We start from the raw sequence: 24,651 nt of genomic DNA, 5'->3' as shown, positions 1-24,651 counted from the left end.
TTAATCAAAGGTATCAAGAACTTGGTGTATATGATACGAATTGGAAAGTGGATGTACCAGCAAGTAAGTCATTTTTTCTTCAACAGGGGAGCGAAAACACGGAATAATGCAGTCAGCAAACTCTGCTAGACTTGATGTTTCAAACAGAAAAGCATATGGTAAGAGCCTAAAGTTGCATAACTATATGCCTTCTGTAACTATGTGTCATCTCTGTTATTTGATGGCGTTTGAGTCTTGGCCGGGAGTTTAAGATGTTAATTTGACTTATATTGTATATTTTGGATAATGGAAGAGAATACTTCATTAAAGTAGTGGTTGAAAAGAGAGCAAATATCAAATCAGAGTTAAAGTATGATGAATTTTAGTATTTGAAAGTTGTGGAAGTTGTACATAAGTAGAATGATTGAATATTTTGGAACGTCCCAATATGGAAAGAGTGTCATATGAGTTGAACTGAGAGAGTAACAAATAAGAAAATAAAGTGTGCAATTTATATGCACTTGGCTAAGAGTAAACATTCCTCTTGCTTTCTTTTGTCTCTACTCTAGTTGATTGTAATAGAATTCCGAACAATCTTGAATTCATCTAAACCACATTGGTTAAAGGTACAGAAGCTGCATACGAAATTGAAGAAGACGACTGGTAGAACATTGGCATCATAAATTCAATCCCCAAAGGTATCATACTGCTCATGAATGTGAACATTTCATCAAGAATGTACGACGTTAAGAAAGCAAAGAGCATGTGTTCGAAAAATAGGGACCTTGTCGTCTCAGTCTGTCATACCTATCTCCCCAATATGTTGTTCTGGCAACACCTGAGACTGTAAGTCCAATCAATTTCTTTTTAAACATCAAGAATGTCAGACATACTTTAGGGAAATTTAGGAGCTAGCTTAATGATCAATGTGTCCATTGCAGCAAGACCTGTCTGGAACATACATTGAGATACCTTTCATCGTCCGTTTTGTCTCTTATCTTGGTGTTTTAGGTAATCCCTCATGCGAATCAAAGTCTCAAGATTATTACCATTATGTAATATTGACTAGTACTACAAATAATGGCCTTGCCTAATGTTGCAACAGGAGTATCAGTAATAATCATTTGCCTTATATTGAAATCTTTGGGGTCTTGTGATGATTAGAGTTATGCAGAAAAAAGGTCAGTATCAAGACATATAACCGAGATCGATCCAACTTTCCCACAGAAGGAAGTAAGATCAATTTATGGAACATGTGAAGAAGAGGCAAATTCTGGCAGATCAAGCTCTTTAGATGATTTATATGATAGGAAAATATGTGTCATCTGCTATGACAATCGAATAAACTGCTTTTTTGCTCCCTGTGGTCATTGTGCAACTAGCCAATGTGCTCAGAGGTAATAATTATTTCCACAAAGTCTCAAAATAACTTTTTAGAGATAACAAAAAATTATGAAGATTCTCATAAGATCAGTTTCCTGCAGGATCATGGATGTTGACAGTAGGGTGTGCCCAGTGTGCAGAAGGCCAATTCATAAAGTTAGAAAGCTTATCATTCCTTAAATTAGAAAGCTTTTTTTTTTTTAGAAAGCAGAAGGCCAATTCATAAAGTTAGAAAGCTTCTTTTTTTTTTTTTTGCTTGGGAAATTTTAAGAAAGTTGTGAAGATGTGTAATCCATCTATGAACTTTTAGAAATTCCATAGTTCTTGAGAAGATGGATAAGGAGTACTCCTTTCAAACAAAAGGTTGATTTAATTGTCTTATTAGTTCCATCTGTCCATGAATTAATTTATGGGCTAATCAATAAGTGAGCTTTTTACCCTCAAATTCAAATACGTAGGTACAATATGCCTATCCTGCTTTATCGTTACGTAGAAATGGAAGCCTGTGTATGCTGCTTCAGCGGCGCCTTTTCGCCTTCTCTTTGCTATGGACAGGAGGACTAGTGGACAATGGGAGGGAGCAGCTGAAACGTGTCGTTCATAAATTTTTTTTTAAAAAAAAGTACTGCTACTTTGCCTCTTTGTTGGACTACTGGCGAACATAATAGTCTCTGACCAGGACGAGGAACTAATTCGAATATGAATCTTGATATGTAGATGGCTTAGATAAAGCGATAGGCAAAAGAGAGAGAATTAGTGTGTCTTTATAGACTGACTTTTCTCGCATCAAAGCTTTCCGGTTCTCTTCCTTTATGAAGAAAGGAAAGGCTTGTTATCGACGAAGAAGATCTTTATACTGTTCATCCTAAGAAAAGGTTGTTTCTATCTAGTATTATCTAAAAGTAATCAAGTTATTAATGATTGGACGAAACCAAGAAGAAAGTGAGCCAGATCATAGTAAATGTTTAGAATATTGTGGTCACTGGTGGTTACAATTATACCACTCTTGTTTGGGCTTCGTATGGCCAACATTGGCGCAACCTAAGACAGATTGCCACTCTTGAAATCTTGTCCGCTCAGAGAATTCCAATGTTTGCTGATATCCGCAGGAATGAGGTCCGCGATCTTCTCCAACAACTTGTAAGGGTCAAAACCAGTGGTGGAGATTCTAACACGAACGTGGTGGATATGAAAGTGGCTTTCTTTGAGATGACAATGAACATCCTGATGATGATGATTGCTGGGAAAAAAATACTATGGTGATTCTGGTGAGAAATTGGAGGAATCTAGGAGGTTTAAAGAGATTGTAACAGAAACTTTCCAATTGAGTGGTGCGACCCGTGTAGGAGATTTTATGCCAATGCTTAACTGGATTGGAGTAAACAAACTTGAAAATAAGTTGGACTTTCTGAAGGAGAAGAGGGATAAATTCATGCAAGATTTGATTGAAGAGCACAAGAACAACAAAACAGGATCTTCTGTTGAGCAAAAGAACAATACCATGATTGATGTTCTTCTATCGCTCCAAGACTCAGAACCTAATTATTGTACAGATGAAGTGATTAGGGGCATGGCAATAGTCATGTTAACAGCAGGAACTGATACTACAGCTAGTACAATGGAATGGGCATTATCACTTCTTCTAAACAATCCCGAAGCACTAAAGAAAGCTCGAAACGAGATCAACACTCACAATATATTTCAAAGGGCAACGAGATGGGTTCAGGTTAATGCCATTTGGATATGGCAGGAGAGAATGTGCAGGTGAGAATTTGGCAATGCATATGGTTAGTCTGGCATTAGGATCAATTATTCAGTGCTTTGAATGGGAGAGGATAAGTGAAGAGCTGGTTGACATGACTGGAGGACCTGGACTCACTTTTTGCATTTTCCCCCTTACTCGACGTCCAAAAAATTGGGAGAAAAAAAAAGTAATCAAATACACCTTCTTTATGTCATTCATTATTTAGCATTCAATTCCATACCCACGTTCTATATCCTGATGAGTATCACTCATTTACTAAAGTCTTTCCCCTGTAATGAACGTACATTAATGCGTATAAATTTGATCCTCAAAAAATTATATTTTCATCATCTTCATATTCCCCACTTATCAGTTTTATTCAACTTCCTTTCACTATCTAACTATAAATACATGCATTTGTGCGTTTAGGTTCTGTGAATAATTGAATTGTTCTTTCTCTAAATGTCTTCCCAATTTAGGATGACTTGGAAGATACTTTCAGTGTGTGTTGGTTGATCAAAAAGTACGTTGGATCGGCAATTATTGTAATTGAGATGAGAAATTGTGCTATAGAGTTGAAAAGCATTGGTAGTTATCAGTTATTACTAATTCAAATCACATCCAAAAGAAATTAAACATAATATAATGTCTAAGTCTAAAAAGTACTACTCCAGATTCTAATCTACTACTTAGTAGTAAGTACATTCTTTTTTTTTTTTCATCACTTTTTATTTTTTCGTATAATTTACTTATTTTTTCTTAAAATTAATTTATTTATTATTTTTTTCTGACCTCAATGGCTAGCCTCAGCCCAACCCTTCAGGCCGGCGGGCCGAGAGAGGCTGGGATATTAAGCCTCACTTGTAAATGGACCAAAGAAATTTTTAAGTAGATTAATTAGTATAATTGAAGGGCGATTTTGGCACTTTTTTGAAATTTTAATCCTCCTCTTCAAAATTCACTTTAATTGTTTGTTTTCTTTTTCTCTTTTATCCTCCTCTCCTCCATTTTCAGCTCGAAGAACTAACAACCAAGTTTTCCAATACATTATAGCAATATTGTGGCAAAAAATTTAAACCCACTTAAAATGGAATACGGAAAAAACTGGTTCAGCTTCTGGAAAAGTTTGAATGATTGAAATGGACTACTATTTGTGATGATATGGGTATTAGTTAGAGGTTGGATTCTTGGATTAGCCACTATGATTTCTCAAATTTTACACGTGTGGTACATGTTCCTTCTATTTCTCCACGTAAAGGTTCCCCCCCCCCCCCTCCACCCCCATTTTTTTTTACTTTTTCTCAAGAAAATTAGGTGAGATTCAGTCAGGATAGTTGAAGAAATTGGAATATCAATAGGTAATTATGGAAAGAAATCAAAATGGTAAGTAATTCTCAATATAATGCATCATTTAATTGCGAGGACTCGATTTTGAACTCAAATCTATACTTAGATGGTGATGGAATATGAAGGAATGGTCATCACATGTGATGAGTAAGCACGATACCAGCCACGCAGGGATGATAGATGTCGCACATTCCTGATATTGTTAGTTGGCATGGCTGACGCTTGTCGCATGCATACAAGAGTCTGCATGGTTAACAAGTTGTCAAGCATGCATGGTAAGGTGTCATTAGCCTTTGACACTTGTCGCCCATGCATAAAGGAAGCTCTGCATGTGTGACACGTGTCATGTTATGTCTTGCTTCCGCCATGATCCTCCTTCTATAAATAGCTTATTAAATCTTCATTATTACACATCAAGAAAAGAGTATCTTAGTTAGATATATCTATTCTATGTATAGTTGGAGTATAAAGTAGTCTTAAGAAACTGGTCCTCTCATAATTGTAATTCACGGTTATTCCCATCGAATAACGTGAGAAAGGCTCAGTGCAAAGGAGATATATCAGTTTCTCTGGAAATTCAATCATTTCTGCTGAAGATAATTCGTAAAACATATAGATTCAGGTATGTTTTCTTAATCAAAATAATGTTATAGTATGTCATATGAAAATCATTAAGTTCCATGATCCTAAAGTCATGTCATGTTTTCAATTAGATTGTTTATGTCTCATAATATATAACCGAGAAAACCCTTACAGGAATATGGTAATGAGAAGCTTTTAAAGGAATTTGAGATTTGACCGATTGCAAAACATCGAAGAATCATGTTCAAGGATGGATTAGAAAAAAAAAAATAAAGATAATTTTTTTTTTGGGGAATGAACATTGAAGTTCATCGCAGATGGAGTAATTTGTGGAATTTTTGGCAGAAAAGACGTTTATCAAAGGAGATTCTCACTTGGGTTTTGTGGTGTGCGGGTGGAGAGAAGGAGAAAATAGAAAAAGAAAAATTAAATAAATTCTTAAAGTGAATTTTAAAAGAAGGAATTAAAATTTCGGAAATGAGCGATCAACTATACTAATTAATCTAATTAGGTAAGCATTAGGATTTAAGATTCAGCTATTAACGAATAAGAGTAGAAGTGGTCCGATTTTAAGATGGCAGGGCTATTTTTGATACTAAAGACAACAAAGGACAAAAGTGCTCTATATTCAATAGTTAAAGAGTAATTTTGGTTCTTTTCTAATTAATACTAGTGAATTTATCTACGCTTCGCGTGGTAACATAAAATCAAATGATTTTTTTTTAATTTACCAATATTAAAAAATTAGTCTTCAAAAGTTTAGTTTCAAGTTTTAATCTATATTTTATTATTAACAATTAACTTTGTGTTTTTCTCTAATTTTTCACCACTTAGCAGTTGTTAGTTTTTTATAATTTAAAAAAGATTAATTAATGTCTTTATCAGGGGTGTATCTAGCATGGTAAGTTGAGGTTCAATTGAACCCTAACTTTCGACGTGGAGCGTAAATTTATGTGTAAAAAATTATTAAAATTATAATAAATACGTAGTGGATATTAACCCATAACTTTAAAAATATAATGGGTTCAATACTTAAAATCTTAAAATTGAATCCCTAGAATTTAAATCCTAGATTCGCCTCTGATCTTTATGTCCTTATGAGTTACAAATTTGATTTTTTTTTTTTGTGTATTTAGTATTTAATATATGTACATAAGTATTTATCCTTTTTTCTTTTCATTAGTGAGTTAAATTTTAATACTTTCATAACTTATCCTGTGTTTAAAATCTAAAAGGAATGGGACAATACGAAAAAACAAAAAACAAAAAGCATACACCCTCAACTTGAACCAAAATTTGAATTGCACACCATATTTTGAGGAATACATATTGTCATGTACTTGTAAAAAGCATATCTCCCACAACCATTTTACGCTATATGACATGGATTGTATTTATTCTCCTTAAGCGCATGAGAAGGGAAAAACATAGAGAAAAATGCAGTATTCGTTCATTAAAAACCTTTTCATACTTTTCTTTTGCTTTATTATTATTTATTTACTTTTTCTTGTTTGTTTCTCCTCCTTCCCTTTCATCTTCACCCTACCCATCACTTCTATACCTTTTGCCTCAATTTTTGTCTTTCACTTTCCCCTTCTCAACGTGCTCATTTGTTTTTTCCCTTCTTTGCTTTCTTACTTTCTACCCTTTTATATTTAACAAAATAAAACAAATGCAAAGTGAATTTTATTTTTACTTCTACTATGACATATAGTGTTTTTTATATAGCTTTATACATATGTAAGTTTTATTTTAAACTATTTAAAAGTTTTATTTCCGAATCAAGTATGAAAATTAGGTGATTTGATTCAGGTATTCTGAATCATATCACATAGAGTGGAACGGTAGGGATATTATTTTGTGTGTCTTGCTTTTGAAACTAAAAGAAAACAATACAAATTATAAATTCAATTTTCATCGAGTTCTAAACTAACAAAACAAACGCAAGCAGAGAACTTACTTGCGATTATCATCTAAACGTAGAACAGTGTAGGCTTATAACCAAAGGCTCTAGCGTAAAAAGCAACAGATTTGGCCATGTCTTTGACATATACAGTTGTATAGGCGTATCATATGCTGGCTCCAAGGTTTGATGTTAGTTATGCATGATTAGAACAATGTATGTAAAATTTGCTATCAAAAGTTCCTCATGTAAATACAAAAATACATCAGATATGGTATATATAATGGTATAGGAGTAAAACGAATGGGTATATTATTGCCCTTGAGTAGTTTAATGTACATTAATACACATTAATTATAGAGGAAGGAGAATGAATCAACGGTTGCCTCCTTCTTTAGTAAAAACTGTACTTATTACTAATTAAAAGTAGATGTTATGAGATTAAGGGATGTGAGTTATGGAGATTATTTTTTAATATAATAATTAAGAAAAATGAGAGAAGAAGTCCAAAAAAAAGGAGGAAAAAGATAAATGGGATTTAACATGGAGAGGTGTTACATTACCAGTATATGCCTTTATAATATATATATATATATATATATATATATATATATAGAACTTTAACTTGCAAAGTTATTTTTAGGGTCTAGGACTAAAATAACCACTTTCTGTATTCATTAAGGATTAGTTCTGTTAAGTGGTACTCCCTCCGTTCACTTTTACTTGTCCATTTTTGACTTTTCACTCTATTTAAGAAATAATAAATGAAGTGTGTATTTTACGATGATACCCATATTAATTGGTATATAATGATATTGGTTTTGGAAAATGATTTGGAATGAGTAATTAATGTTAAGGGTAAAATAGGAAAAAAGAATTTATCTTATCTTGATATGTGAAAAATGACAAATAAAAATAAAAATCTATTTTAAATATAATGGATAAGTAAAAGTAAACAGAGGTAGTATATTTGAAGGACCAAAATAGTCAGACCCTGACCTTTTTTTATTACAATGTGGGTGCATTTCCCAAAGCGGGTATATGTGGAGGGAAACCAAAACAAACTTTTAAAAATTCAATCTGAGAAAATACCCCGACAAAACATCATTAAACAACAATTCCCAAATCTTTAACTCAAAAAACATACGCCCAAAACAAGAAAAGAGTTGTTTGGGTGAGATTCAAGATCTGTCAAACGTGGGTTCAATCAGATTGAGGATTAGGTGTTTGATTATTTGCCTCTGAGGCCCAAAAGTAAGATGACTACTAAAAGGAAGGTGCAAAGGTCTGTTACTGAAAAAGAGAAGGAATTTGATGTAGACGCTAAATATACATATGATTATCTTCATCAAATGGAGGTTTGTCTTTTACTCTTTTCAATAAATTTTGGATGTTGTCTTAGGCTTCATTTATTTGCACTTAACTACTGAGGTCTTTGAAAGTACAAGAGGGGGGAGGGGGCATGTAAAAATTTTAGTCGACTACTCTTTGGGCCCAGATAAACTACAACAAATAGTAAAGGTGCATAATATATAATATGAGAGCGATAAAATAAATGACACTAGAAATTTCAATGTGGTATCCTAATCCAGTCCCCTTGGGTTGCAAAGAGGCTCTCTCTTTAAGCTGTTTGTAATTTGAGTTGACTACAACCTTTGTTGTTTTCCGCGTTCACCGCCTACGCTTACAAGGTTGGTTTTTACTCGCTCACCAACAGCAAACAAGGGTTGATTTTGACATGTTCACGAACGACGTACAAGGTTGATTTTTTATTCGCTCACCAAAGAAACGAACAATGACACTATCTCTCAATACAACAATATTTTTATCTCTTCTCGTTTTTTAGTACACACTAAATTACTAGGATTACAATGCTTGTTAAAAGTAGAACAAAGAACTTGAGGAAGGTTGAGATGGAAGTATGTATGTCTGCATGCTTTTCCACTTTTAAGAGCTCATATTTATAGCCTTTCAACTTGTTCTAGCTATTGCCTAACCCAAGGGAATTTCCTAGATTGTTCCTCAATCTTTTTTGTGATCCTACTTCCTTAAATCTTGGAGGGATATCCTCTCTTTAATTACTTGACCGTGGAGAGCTTCCCATCTTTTCCGACATCTAATGTGTAGTCAAAGTTCCTTGAATATCTCACTAAATGTCCTTCCTTGTTGTAGCAGAGTCATGGTACTGTAACCATTAATGATCCTTCCTTCTAATTCTTGATATTCCAGAGTTTATTGCATCAGTATATGAACCAGGTCATACTTTGTTGCCTTCTCTTGAACTTGGATAATATATGAGTCTTCCTTATTTGATGTGACTTTCCAGGTGTAGTCTTGTAAAAATCTTTCTTCACTCCTTAATTTGTAGTATTTCCTTGTTTGCTTCGTGGGTGCACCATCTTCTTGGTCTATTATTCTTTCCAGCACATATCTTCAGTTTTCCTTAATTGTTGTAAGTAGAAATCTTCCTATCATGTAAGCTTCCTTAGCATGTAGGGATCTTACTATTGGAACTTTGGGCTTTTCAAAATGAATCCTTCCTCGATTCCATAAGTGATTGATTCTTTTTACTGTTTTCCTTCCACATAGAATATATTCCAGAGATTCAATCCAACCCATTTATTGAGTTTAACTTTGAAAGCCTCCACTTCGGATCTTCTTTCCTTAATAGCTTCAATAGAAGTGTTGGAAAATATTATTGGGTCGGCCCCATAAGCGGTGTTAGAAGGCCCAAAAGCCCATTAAATGTTCCTCCACGTTAAACCCTAGAGCTATTCCCTATATAAACACTATTATGGTGTTTAAGAAAGTTAATTCAACATATAGAGACGACTAGATTTTACACATAATATCTATCTCTGCATCAGAATTCTCGACGACCGGTGACACGAGTCATGGCTGCCTCAGATTCCCCCGAGGAGAAACCGGTAAGTTTCCTAGCTAGTATTTACGAATCAAATACTACAAGCAATTAATCACTCCTTATAAAAATATAAGTCAATCTTTGGTGCTTCCTTCTTTGATTTTGGGTTCTCCGTAGATTATGGCATTTCATAAAAATCAACTATTAATAAATAATTCCTTTCTTGACTCTATAGTAGATCCCATACATCTCTTCCATATAGTATCTTCATTTAAATGTTTTTTTAGTAATAATTGTGTTGGTTTGTTTTGTTATCATGAAAATTAAAGGTGAAACCTTGGACCTAACAATCTTAACTTTAATCATATAGAACTCAATGACTAAGTGCGTTTGCATTTCATTTATGTTTGTGAATTTTATCTAAAAGTAATTAAGACATCAGATGTTTAATTGGGTCTTACCTAATAGATCCTGATTTGGTTTCTTATGGATGATTTTGCAAATGGAACACTAAAGATTGAATTTTGGCAAGTGGGTTGTGGTTAATATCATTGAATGATGAAATCTTCATTTCCGGCGATGTAAAATTGTTTGTGTTTGTGTGCAGTACTTTAACAAGTTTTGCTATCTGGGATTTTGAGCTTTTGACTAACTCTATGGTTTTTCAAATCAGATTGAGAAAAAGAGAAGACCATTACCTGATTACCTTGAGAAAATTCAGAAGGATGTGAGTGCAAACATGAGAGGAGTTTTGGTGGACTGGTTGGTGGAAGTTGCAGAGGAATACAAGCTTCTTTCAGACACATACTATTACACAGCAGAGGGAAGTGCCTCTTCATAGTCAAGTTTCAGTTGATAAAGTTTTGCGGCTTCCTTTACTTTCACTTGAATTTTATGTGAACCTCAGGCTTATAAAAAATATAGTAAGTAATAGTTTCTTGTTCGCAATGAATTTGCTTAAGAATCATCTGCCTGAAAGCATAAATTGGTAAGCCATCATCAAGCCTTCTACGTTCTCTCTCCATCAAATAATGAATTTTACTCCAATCAATCTCTTCACCATAACTAAAAACTCTAAAACGCTCATTCTCCAAACCCTCCAAATAATGAATAATACATTAAATCCCCTTCTTGAATTCACTAATTCTCAATGATACTACATCCTTCTCTGCTTCAATACCTTTTTTTTCTTCACAACTCCCCATATCAATACCTTTTTTTCTTCACAACTCCCCATAAACTAAAGAATTCCATATGGGGAGTTGTTGAAGAAAAAAAAAGGTATTAAAGCAAAGAAGAATTTGATATCATTGAGAATTAGTGAATTCCAGAACAGGATTAAATGTATTATTCATTATTGGGTTTTAGAGTTTTTAGTTTTGAGAAAGAGATTGATTGGAATAGAATTCATTATTTGATGATGAGAGAACGTAGAAGGCTTGATGATGGCTTAGCAATTTATGCTTTCAGGCAGATGATTCTTAAACAAATTCATTGCCAACAACTATCAGTTACTACATTTTTTTAAGTCTGAGGTTCACATAAAATTCAAGTAAAAGTAAAGGAAGCCACAAAATTTTATCTGCTGGATTGGGCTGTAGACACTTCCCTCTGTTGTGTAACAGTTTGGGTCTTTCTGGCCACAGTTGGAGGATTTTCAATGATGTTTCCTACATCGACAGATTCTTATCGGGGAATGTTATCCCTAGGCAAAGACTTCAGCTTTTAGGTGTTTCTTCAATGCTCATTGATGCGTATGTATCTGAGCCAAGAATTGGTTATATCCACACACCCCCCCCCCCCCCGGGGGCAATGTGTTTTCTGCATAATTTTGGTTGTGAATCTAATATAATATGTCGATTATGATTGAGGAAATTAAACCTCCACATATCAAGGATTTTTGTTACATTACAGCCAATACATATACAAAGAAATATGTGGTGAACATGGAGGCTAGTGCGCTACAATCTCAAATTTGAAATCGGTAGTCCAACAACCAAAACATTTCTCAGAAGATTTACCAGGGTTGCCCAAGAAAATAACAAAGTAAGTCCAAATATGACATAAACATTATGATTTTCAATTCAACTTTTTTTCTGTTAAATGTTTGCTTATTTAATTATTTTCCCTACTTTTTGTAGAACCCCGATTCACACTTAAAGAGTTTCTAGGCCACTACCTAGCAAAGTTAAGTTTTATTCGATTACAACTGTGTGAAATTCTTGCCTTTTTTGGTAGCTGCTGCTGTGAGATTCCTGTCAAGGTTCACATTACATCCAAAGTCACATCCTTGGTTGAGGATTTTGTTTCAATATTTACTATGTATGTTCATTGACATATAGAAGAGCTGAATTAGCTCTATTTATTTTACAGAGCTTGCCCTTCATCGTTGCTCAGGACATACGGCAGCAGATCTTAATGATTGTATTCTTATCATACCTGACTTGCAATTATGTAGAAGAGGAAGCACTTTGGCTGTTGTTAGAGACAAATACAAGCAGCATAAGATATCAATCTGTGTTTGATAATTGGTGATTTTGTTGTAAATACCGGCATAATTTAGCTATCTAATGTGAACACTGTATGATTTTCCTGTAACAGTTCAAATGTGTGTCAACATTGTCTTCTCCTCCGGAAATACCGGATTCCTTCTTTGAAGATACAAGCTAATGATTACATGGATATATGCTTGGAAATTGGAATGGGACGCTATGATAATACCTGGAAGAGGTGAAATGCCTTCTTCATGCTGGCTCATGCGGCTCTGAGGACATCATTTTAGTAGATTTGGTATACTCCTCAAGATGTATAAAAGTTATAACAAGTAGCTAGTAAGATAATCTTGAAATCCCGTTGCTTGGTTTAAGAGCCATGGATAGCAAAAATCATGATTCTTCTACATGGTTGTATTGAGTGATGCTTGGACTAGTACAAATGCGTTATTCTTGCAATAAGCTGGAAACAACTATAGAATACTACTAATTAAAAGTTTTGAATGTATAGTATATTGCCTTCGTTTGCAGTACTAAACCTCTATTGCAGTTCTCTTTGGTTGCCTAGCTTAAAATGATTCAAATAGCACAGAATGAATGTAGGGAATGTGTAATTGGTCCCTAATTCCTATTAGTATGTAGTTGAGGCTAATTATTCTTGTTATCATAAGCTTACATTCTTATGATTACACTTGAAATACGAGGAAGTTTAGTGGCAGTACTGATAGAAACTAAGAGTACACCAAAACAGATGAGGGACCAGGTACCTTATCTGTTTCCTCAAGCAAAAAATAGAAAGTAAACAAGACACAATGTTTACGTGGAAAACTCCTTGCTCAAGGGATTAAAAATCACGACATACACCAGTAGGATTTTCAATTTCACTAGCTGAGCAATGTTTTCAGATTACAAGCCTTTTGCAACCAAGGAATTAGCCCACTAATCCCTTCCCTTACAATAACTCTATTGCAAGCACTCTCTTGACTAACTCTAGCCAAGAATCAACTAATTCAACTACCTCTAGTTGAACTTCAACTCACCATAACTAACTATAGTCAGGCGTTTACACAAAAAGCTTAATAAAATAAATACCTACAAAGCCCTTCTTAAAAGAAGTGTGGGTTTATAATGTTTAGACCAAAGACTAAAACAACCTAGGACTTAAGACATCTTTAGTCTTGGGATCTGGTCCTTGGAGTTATTTAGTCTTGATTTTGAAAGCTTAGAGAAAATAGTGGCGGCTGCTCTTTTTAACAAATGAGAAGAATATAATTTCAAGTGATAGATCAAACAAATGCCAACATGTTGTTTATATAGGGAACCAATGAGAGCATGTGAGGATCATGTGCGTGGCGTTTGATATAGATAGAGACGTTGCAATGATCCGTCTGTTCCGTTTTGGCTCTGCAAGTCGGAACAGTGCCACAGCTTTACAGCTGTCACATTCGTACAGTGCCCAGGAAACCTGATCAAGGACCTGGTCCCTGGTGTATATGTCGATCATCAAAACTATGAAATGCCACAATTCATCGAGTACTGACTTTCCTCTTCTCCTAAACTCTGAGCTTTAACGTCCACAATAGTACTTTTTACACTTGCAATACACTTCAATTTCATTTCACTTCCTTCTCGCCTATCACAAAGGAGAAGTTCAGGTTCGAACTTTCAAAAGAGACAACCTTTTGTTAAAGAAAATTTTACTCAGTAGTAGGTTTAGAAGAGAGCATTTTGTTAAAGTGCGGTTTACCTCTTTTAGAGGGCTTACACTTTGTGAATCCAAAAAAGTCACACTCCTCCCCCCTACCAAAAAAAAAAAAAAAAAAAAAGGTCCAATTCTTATGCTGTCAAACCTCATGCTCTTTGATCATATTTACTATTGCCAAATCTCACAATTTTGGGCCGTCTGTTCCTTTGTTTTCTTGCGAATCAATTGTAACCTTCTTCTTTCCTAATAGTGAGCTGCATATGTGCAGGGATACTGAGTAGCCCAGAATTTAGTTATAACGTAACTAACTTCCCCCTCAAGACTTCCCCCTCCTATATAGCTGAGTGGCCTTGAGTCTCAGCCTTTGTAATTAATATTTGAGATCAAATGAAGTTCAATACAATCCTTCTCTTTCTCTGTCTCTATCACGTTTAGAACTCGATTGAGTTCTTGAGTGGAGCTGCTCACGAACAACTCTCTTCATTTGTTCATTAGGCGAGCTCGTTTCCTTCTTTTTCTCTCTCTGAAAGTATGGAGTTGTTCAGCTTCCAACACAACTCTCATTGCTTAATTCTTTTTGAAAGGGTTATGGGATTCAAGAGATGGTCTTGTGGTTATAGCTTTGATTACTATTTGTCGTGGTTACATCTCAAGGTTGGTCGCCTGATCATATCATGATAATAATGGTATGTCAGCAGCAGAAGCGGATTCATGATTTAAATTTTGTGGGTTCAATCTTTTTTTATTGGGTTTTTTTTTTTTTTGGTTAATAAAATGTGAAATATTACCATAGACAAACCAAATAATTATAACCTAAAGAGCCTCTTGAGCATTGAATCACCCATGACATTTTTGGGCTAATATAGGAAGGGTGTTGTAGCGGCCAGATCTCTAGAACTGAAACAAGAAGCCTAAGCACATATTTCCTATATTAGCCCGTGACATTTTTGGGCTTTCTTTGAACTTTGCATCATAACTAATCTCTCTCTAATTTCATTTTTTATCTGAACTACTATAAAACTGATATTTACATTTAATTGTTTGAATAGCTTCCAATTCCTTGCTTGCTAGGTGTAGTATACCATGGCCCCCCACACAACAGCTACTATCTCCTTCTTGAATAATCTCCACTGCCTATTTTTGATCCAGATTATAGTATCATGTACTCCCTTGCATTGAATAGGAATACCCAACCATGCTCCCAATAAGTCCCTCAATCTTGATATCCAGTTGCAAGCAGCAAACAAATGATGTTGTGTTTCTGCCACCCCCTCATCACACAAACAACAATTAGGCTCATCCACTTGAATGTTCCATCTCCTTAACCTCATCTAATTAAGCAGTCTGTTCTGGTTTGCAAGCCAGATCTTTTTTTTTTTTATTGTTATTATTATTGTTTTTAGTATTGAATTCATTGTGTTTTTAAAACTATGCGCTTAGACATGTTATTTGTTGCAATTTTATTGAATTTTTTATACTTAAATTTGGACATTAAAAGTACTATGTTCGAATGACCCCGATAGCTGAACATTCAGCACTGGTCAGCAGCATGCAGGGTCCCCAGGGTTGACCAAGAGAATTTAGAAGTATCTGTTCAAGCATTGACTAACAATTAGGTGAAAGTTAGAAAGATTTCCATATAACCTACGCATTGGAGAAAAATATCTTCCGGTTAGATGACTAACAATTAGGTGGTTAAGCTTATTTCCGGTGGGAGAAAGAGAATTTGAGTGACTTTGTGGGGTAATACACGTAAAAGTTTAGTCATTAAATCAGTTTCAACATTTAAACTCTATTACTTCAAATCAATTAAGGCATGGGTTCTAAATCATAGTAAGTATTTACTAAATTCGAAAATTATTTATTCTCAGAATTATAATTCCAGAATAATTTTATGAGGTAATTTATAGTTTCGGTATAAGTAATAATCAGATTGGTTATACCACAAAATGGATAGTACTCCCTCCAGTTAAAAAAGAGTGTTCACTTAGCCTTTATTTTTTTGTTCAAAAAGAGCTAACCTTATTTTTCCAGATTTGTCCTTATTAAGTGTTAAGTGACCGAATCTCAATACCTATTAAATTAGGGGTAATTTAGTCAAATTGTCTATTTTTGCCTAGGAGTTAGTATTTTTTTAAGAGGTGTGTAAATGGTTAAGTAGACACTCTTTTTAATCCAAGGAAATACTATATTTGCACCACGTTTAATGTAGAATAACAATCCCAGAATAAAACAATCGAATGACAAAGACGTCTCAAAATCTTTTAACAATGCTAATGTTAAATAAAAGTAAAAGTTTATCCATATTTATGTAGTGTTAGGATTAAACATAATTATTTTATACCCCACATATTCTATTATCAATTTAATGAACTTACACGGTGGGACGCACGAGATGCACGTGTTTTAGAGCCTAAAATAAGGCATTATTATGAGCACCTATGCAAAAGACTGGTTTTAGAGACTAGAATAAGGCATTATTATGAGCACCTATGCAATACACTGGTGTTAGAGATGCCTTTTTTCACTTAATGCAAGTTACCCTTACATTGGGAATTTTTAGACAAAAGAGGTGAGCTTCTGCACTATTGTAATTTGTATGACTGATTATTACAAAATACTATGACGAGTGACATTGAATCTGCCACTTGCAATGTAAAATAATCTGATTAAGCATAAAAATTAGAGCAAATATAGTGGTCGAATCCTGTTTAATACAGCAATAGTCAACATTAAGAAAGATGGAAAAATCGGACAGTGAAACAAAATGAAAAAGTAATTAATAAAGAAGTTTACTTAATCAACTGCTAATATCATATCATTCTATGGTATTAAAGAGCATGTTCAACACATTTGCCTAAACGCAAAGTTCAACACTTTAATCAAACATACCCAAAAATGCTCCTGTTTTCTGAAATTCGTCAATTGGGGGTAATTAGTTAGGAGCACGTGTGTGCACCACCTGTTTAATGAACTGCCACGTGGATACCAGCTCAATTATATATACTTAACCGAATTTGGGAAAAGGTAGTTAGAAGCTTCATTTCATGAAACTCAGTTCCTATTCTTGTTCTTTTACTTAGCTTTGGCTAATTAGCACATCATCCAACAATGCTCCAAATTGAGTTGGATCACAAAGCAAAAAATTATCAGACCCTACATATTGCTTTTCCTCCAAATTCAGTTGGTAAATTATCCATGTCAAAGTATGTTCTACGCTGTCCTTGTTTTTTGGATAAACAATCTGCTTTGGCCAAAATTTTCTCTCACAAGTATTGTTCCTAAAGTTGAGTTCTTTTAGTGCTTCTTTATCTTTCAAGTTTAGGTCTTTTAATGGTTCTTTATCTTTCTGCTAATGCATAGTTCTACAAAAACACATCAACATCTTAGACTATAAGCAACTAACAGCTTTTTTTATTTTGGTAAACAATTTCTTTTATTACCAAACTTCAAAACATACAGAGAAATGGTCTTGCTACTGGACATAGTCCCAGTAGTCTGACCTGCAAACAACATTCAATAATAACTACTATTACAACACTAGAAACTAGGATATGCACTGCTTATTAACACCATGTGCTAAGTTCTCAGACAACAAACAACTAAGCTAAAAGGGGCAGTCCGGCCTTTTGTTCGCTTTGTCCTCGTCGATTTGATTTTGGCGGCATTCAACCTTGCAGAATGCAAGTGACCTGCCAAAATTACGCTACATTAGCACAAATACATCAGATATTAAAAAAAAAAAAAAAAAAAAAAAAAAAAAAAAACTCAACTGAGGAGACACTGTAACAATCAATTAATCAAGGTCATCTCATGGAAATATGCAATTAAGAATACACTGTGAACTCACTTCCTCTCCAACTTAAATCATTATGCCATTTTTAACCAAACTCAGGCAAAACTCCCTCTCGTATATGGACCACACACCAAATTGACTTCTATGCATCTCTTAATGTCGTTCCGTTACTCAGATTTCACCGAGGAATAGATTTATTTTTTGAAGCCACGTGGCATTTTTTTAAATTAAAAAATAAGCTAAATAATTTTTAAAAAAATTATGTCAGTGAAAAGAGTATATTTGTAACATCAAGGGTATATATGCACCATTGTTTTAATGAGGGGTATATTTGCACCTTTGCCCAAATATATATACATAAAGAGAGAGAAGAGGAAACAGTAAGCAATCTATATATATAATAAATCTAGGCATAAACAAAGTGATGTGACACCTCTCTATGACAAGTGATATGCATGAATTAAGCACTACATTAGCAGAAATAAATCAGATATAAAAAAGAAAAAACAAAAACCAATAGTACCTGTACATAGATATATCATTTTCCGGATATAGGGTAGAGTGGCAGTAGTAACACTCTATTGGGAATTCTCACTTTGATGTCAGTCCAGCATAAGTGGAGGAGCTTGCATGATCAGACATTATAGTATAGTTTAAAGTAAGAATTTAATGTAGAGTAGAGTTGGTACTGAAGGAAGGGAGTGAGATACTATTCAACGATGTGTACATTTCATGCACGAAAAATTGTACTCGTCATATTTCAACTAAGTTTATTTCATGGGATGCACGTGGGACGCACAAGGGACGCACGAGATGCACGTGTTTTAGAGACTAAAATAAGGCATTATTATGAGCATGATTTGTCTGAAGGACTTGCAAAGACAAGTTACCCTGACATACCAGTGTTGGTATAACATATCTCTAGTAGTTCTTCAATCGGAGATCTGTTGACACCCAATTTTGACCATCCTTTTTTCTGATTTATTTCCTCGAGCTTCTAAATTGGTATTAAATCAAATAGCTTAGCTTTTACCATTTTTACTAGTTACCTTCGCTATTATTATTATTATTATTATTATTATTATTATTATTATTATCATTATTATTATTATTATTATTGTTATGATTCTTTCCTTTTTCATTTTTATCATCTTTAAGGCTTCTTATGTGTCACGCCCCGAACCATGGCCTGGGCGTAACACGGCACTCGGGCCTTGCTTGCATGTGTCCGAGCGAACCTCATGGCTTGCTTGTCAACATGGGCATCAAAACGATATAATCTATATGATGCAATTTAAATGAATCATGAAAATGTAATTTGCGGAATAAAGTCTTGAAATTATCTCATAGCATGAAAATTCATGAAAACGTAATAGTCTGTAAACATGAAAGCATAACTAACTCTGTGAGCTAATATCTGTCTATGAAACCTCTAAAACATGTCCGAATACTAACTACCGGACATGGCCCCGGACTACCATAAACCGAATACTAAACGGACTCCATGTTGAACCCCGAGAGGGGGCTCACCAATAAGTCGATAACCGAGGGGTGATCCTACCGCACGGGTATATGCTCCGAAAATCGGTATCTCCGCACCGTGAAGTGTGCCCCGAGCAAAAGGGACGTTAGTACATGGTGAATAGTACTAGTATGTAAAACCTGCTGAAATGAAGAACATGGCACAACATAGGCATAGGACATGAACTGAAACTGAATATAACTTGAACATGAGCATGAAACGGGAGCAAAGTCTGAAAACAGTAAATCAATGAAAATACATGTATATAAAACTTCTTGTAACGTGGGGAATGCTATAGTGTAACCGACAACATGATGCGGTACTTGCGTCCTACCAGGAGAACACTCACACCTTGCCAGGGGATATGAGATTTAAGTAATAATAAGCATGTAAGGATCCAAACTGCATAATGAAGGTGTTGCCTCCTTGCTGACAACCCTTATCCTACGGTGGCAACGTAGTTTCAGGCTATCTGAGCCTTCTCGGTTAACTAAGCAATCCCAAAAAACATGAACATGATATAGTTGGCTAAGAAGCCCATGATTTTCGTGAAATAATTTGTAAATAACTTGAAATCATGATTTCACGAAATAACTTGTAACATGGTTTCATGAAATATCTTGTAATATGGTTTCATGAAATAACTTGTCATAGTCTTGCAAACATGTTCTTGATTCATGAGTAATAACAATAGTTCATAATTATATGTATATTGACTTGAAAACATGCTTGTAACTTGCTACATAAAATCATAAAATTTCATATAAACATAATGAGAACACATGGGGAAGAATTCATGATTCATGGATTAAGCTAGGGTTCCTAATAACCGTAATGGAAGATTAGGAATACAATAACGAATATAGATACAAAGTTCATGTATATAAATACATAAATACGGGCTACCAATATGTTGGGTTTAATGCCCTAGGGTTTGAATTTCATGCATATCGAAACGAAGCATGGGGAAGAACGTAGAGATTCCCGCGTGTGAATGGAAGTTCTACATACCTTAATTGTTTCAACACTTGAGTTAGAGACACGAGTTTTGAAAGTATTCCCCAATTCTTGATTCTTGAATCTTGAACGGGTTTAGTTAGGGTTTACCAAAAATGTTGGGTAGAGGAGATACCAAAAGCAAGAAATCCAGGAGATGTTTAATCAACACTTGCGTGCTCCATGAGGAATACCAATGATTTAGCTGTGAATAATGAGTCCCATGTCACGCCCCGAACACGGGCACGGACGTAACACGGCACCGGTGCACGACCGCCGTGACCGAGCGAACCAACATCTGCTCGAATCAACATGTGGTACCGAAACATAACTAATTTATAAAATAAAACTAACACGTGTCGATTAACTAAAGGTCTGTTGAAATATCATAATGCGGAAATACTTAGACAATCTGAACATATCTGAAAGTAGCCAACATGGCTAAACCAAACAACTGAACGACTGCCAACAAGGCTAACATAATAAATATCTGATTTTCTGAACTGTGTCTATGAAGCCTCTAAGAGTACTAAATGATAGAGCCGTTCATAACCGAAATAACTGGATAGCTAACAATGCCCCGAAGGAATCTGGTGCTCACCGTAGGGCGATACGTGCACTCTAATTAGCCGAATCGTCACTTTGTGTATCATTACTGCGCATCGCGAGATGCGCCCCCAAACAATAAAGGGACATCGGACATTTGAATTGTCTTGGTATGTAAAGCCCGAAGCAATAAAATACGGGCCGAAATCGGCCCGAACTAAACAGAAAGCAAGAAGTCAAGTACTCCTCGTTCGGGATGAAGAATCACCAAAACCGTAAATATAATCGTGGCTCCGGGGCCCAAAATAATGTGCACAAAAAGCGTGGCCTCTCGGCCCAAGCAATACGTATGTAAAGCGCGGCCTAGGGCCCAAAAGTACGGATACGGTGTTCAACATTAACAATTTACAAAGCGAGATCGGCTATAGTGATAGCATGATAAAGCGTTTCGATTATAGGACTCTTGCAAATATCGGTTATACACCGTTGCGAGACTCTATGTGATAATAATGCATAAGTCTATAAAGATTACGTCTTGAGTTCATGATGTTCCAAGTGATAACCATGAACGAATTCTATAGCCGCAACCTCGAAGATAACGGTTCTATATCATATCATGAAACTAGGGCTAAACTATATTCGAGTCAAATTGCGGACAAGTATGAAGAATGAGGCGTAGGGAGAATCATGAACATTCCCTAACGTAGATAGTTAGCCTCGCATACCTTAATTCCACCTTTGAGCGTAATACAATGTTCGTCACTCCTTTCAACTTTGATCTATAGCAATACAAGTCAAAGGGATTCTATATTAGCAATAATATTCATGCTTTGGTCATCTAAGCATTTTATCAAACACTTGGTGGGCATGAAGCTCCACAACCCTCATTAATGGTGTTTTCTTCACCAATTTCCCATTCTATTACTTCTAGCTAAATTCTACAATTTCAATTAGATGTAATTAACATCATTCTCCATCACCCATATGAATACAACAATCCCAAGTCAACAATCCAAAAAACCCTATCATAGTTCATATAATTCTCTTTATCAAACCCATCTACTATTCTCCCAAGAACTCATCAACACTTTAATCATCATGAAAAAGTCATGAAACTTACCTTAGATAGTGGTTGAACAAGTCTTGAGTGGAGTTACTTCTCTAGCACCAAAACCCTACTTCACTTCCCTTGGGTTTTCTTGAATTAGATGAACCTTGGCTAGGTTTCATACATTTGGGTTCATGGATTTGGTGTTATTGATTATGGATTTCCCTTGAATTTTCGTGTGGATGAAGGTTAGAGAGTATTCTAGAGGTTTTCTTGACCAAGAATGATGAAAATATGATTTTGGTCGAGTTGGGTCTTATTTAAAGTAGTCCGAAAAGTCTGGACAAAATCTCTCTGTCACAACTTGCGACGGAATTTGTGGCGTCGCATGTCGTGTGCGAGTCGCACCTTCCGTCGCGTCTGGTGACGGAGAGGCGATTTTCTGTCGAACAGTCTGTCGTAAAATGGCCATAACTTTTTACACAGATGTCCGTTTGACCCCCGTAAGATACCGTTGGAAAGGTATTTCAATGCTCTACAACTTTCATCAAGGAAGTTTTCCCAAATTCTCAATTAATAATGGGGTTATGATCGTTGGAAGTAAGACCTTGTATAAACTCACTTGCAAACATGCCCTAGTAGAGTGGCTTTCAACTTTGTTTTTCCCAAAGACATTTCTTATGACTTAATTGGTTTTCAAAACACTTCCTATAACCCTCATATTGGTTTCATTATATTATCATGTTATGATTCAAGCTTCGTCGAAGTTACGAGGTGTTACAATATCTCCCCCTTGGGATCATTCGTCCTCGAATGATAACCATTCGGGATTCTACAAAAATTTCGCCAGAGTTTCCCTTGTAATAAGGCACTACCAACCTGTCACAACAACCCATAATATCATTGCCTCGGGGGCTACATCACAATATCATTATAAATTGGCCACACACGACCAAAAGCATGAAAAGAAAGCTTACATACCTCAAAATCTTGGTGCTTCCTCATAAATCTCTTCTGCAAGCTGAAACAAGTACGGGTACCTGGATTTCATATCCTCCTCGGCTTCCCATGTAGCTTCCTCAACTTTCTGACTCCTCCACAGGACTTTCACTGAGGCTACTTTCTTAGTTCTCAACTTGCGAACTTGACGATCAAGAATGGCTACGGGGATCTCCTCATAGATGAGGCCATCCTTAACTGTTATAGTATTAGCAGGAACAGCTAACGATGGGTCTCCTACACACTTCCTCAACATGGATACATGAAACACTGGGTGTACAGCAGCCAAATCTTGTGGCAACTCAAGTTCATAAGCTACTAGACCGACCTTTCGTAAAATTCTGTAAGGTCCAATATATCTGGGACTGAGCTTCCCTTTCTTGCCAAATCGCATAACACCCTTCATAGGTGAGACTTTAAGGAACACCCAATCGTCAACTCGAAAATTCTAAGTCCCTTCGCCTCGCATACGCGTAAGACTTACGGTGACTCGAGCGTTCTCAAACGCTCCTATATTAACTTGACTTTCTCCATAGCTTGATAAACCAAATGCGGTCCTAACAACTCTGCTTCACCAACTTCGAACCAACCGATTGGTGATCCGCATCTTCGCCCACTGAGAGCCTCAAATGGTGCCATCCCAATACTAGCATGATAATTATTTACGTAAGTAACCTCGATAAAGAGGCAGGTGGTCATCCCAATTACCATTGTAATCAAGGGCACATGGTTAACCGAACCGAATGAATACACGATTCTTGAATTGTCGAGACATTGAACTGAATGTCTACTGAACTAACTGAAGACTAAGCTGACTGAATACTAGATTAACTGAATACAGAACTAACACACTAACTGAATATTGAGCTGATTGAATACTGGATTAACTGAGTAACATTTCGAATCGAGTCGATCGAATCTTGGATTAACCGAGTAACATTAATCGAATACCGAGCCGATCGAATTGGATTAACCGAGTACGAGATCGGGCAATAATACGTGAGTCTTGGCCGATATCCGAGTACTAAGCTCGACATAAATATCGGAGTATCGAACTAACCTCGAACATTATAACATGAGATCTAAATAGCGTATACGTACGGACCATTTGTCTGAGGATGAAAAACTGTACTAAGGTTCACATTGGTACCCAATCCTTTCTGAAAGGATTTTTTTTTTTTTTTGATGTTCGCTGTGAACTGAGCACCATAGTCTGAAATAATGGACACTAGGGTCCCATACAATCCGACAATTTCATTAACAAATGACTTCGCATAATCTTCTGTTCAATCTGTGGTCTTAATTGGCAAGAAGTGCGCTGACTTCGTAAGTCTGTCCACAATCACTCAAATTAAATCATGCCTCCTATCTGAACGAGGTAGACCTAGAATGGTGAGCTTCTGACATAATTATCTCTTTGATCCCACCTACATCTGGAACGCATAATTTGCCTTGGTATCTCAAGGTACCGTTATCTCCCCTTTTGTTCAAAAGCTAAGGCTTTATATTCGCGAATCCCTCTTTCATCCGTAACAAGTAGGAATCACCAAACCGGCTTCTCTCTAACTTTACCGACTAAGAAGGAATGCCATGTTCCGGGTAATAACTCCACCCGCTTCAGAGTCTGGAAGTCAAATTCCCTAGCTTGGATAAGCGGTGAACTTCTTTCACCTTAGTTCTCTCGTCTGCCTAAATCATGAGCTGTACTTCCTAAAATACTCATAGTACTGTTGTGTGCTAAGTCTT

General features: G+C 35.6%; 1 protein-coding gene across 4 annotated transcripts in view; it reads left to right on the top strand.

The window, feature by feature from the left end:
• Window positions 1–24,651, top strand: part of LOC132040000 (cyclin-A3-2-like) — a 112,283-nt gene that overhangs the window by 65,716 nt on the left and 21,916 nt on the right. The window contains exons 1-5 of one of the 4 annotated variants that reach the window (XR_009410542.1): window positions 8,310–9,865; window positions 10,475–11,555; window positions 11,673–11,847; window positions 11,943–12,064; window positions 12,175–12,846. Coding sequence is in view for 1 of the 4 variants with exons in the window: in XM_059430590.1 (XP_059286573.1) it covers window positions 12,175–12,220 (46 nt within the window). In the remaining 3 variants the exon portion in view is untranslated. Of the gene's footprint in view, window positions 1–8,309; window positions 9,866–10,474; window positions 11,556–11,672; window positions 11,848–11,942; window positions 12,847–24,651 lie in introns of those variants that run through there. The other 3 variants (XR_009410543.1, XR_009410541.1, XM_059430590.1) reach the window with 3 other exon arrangements.

The sequence above is a fragment of the Lycium ferocissimum genome, chromosome 12, assembly GCF_029784015.1.
Source record: "Lycium ferocissimum isolate CSIRO_LF1 chromosome 12, AGI_CSIRO_Lferr_CH_V1, whole genome shotgun sequence".
Classification (NCBI taxonomy): domain Eukaryota; kingdom Viridiplantae; phylum Streptophyta; class Magnoliopsida; order Solanales; family Solanaceae; genus Lycium; species Lycium ferocissimum.
Note: the sequence above shows the minus strand (reverse complement) of the source record. Positions and strands in the feature narration are given on the sequence as shown.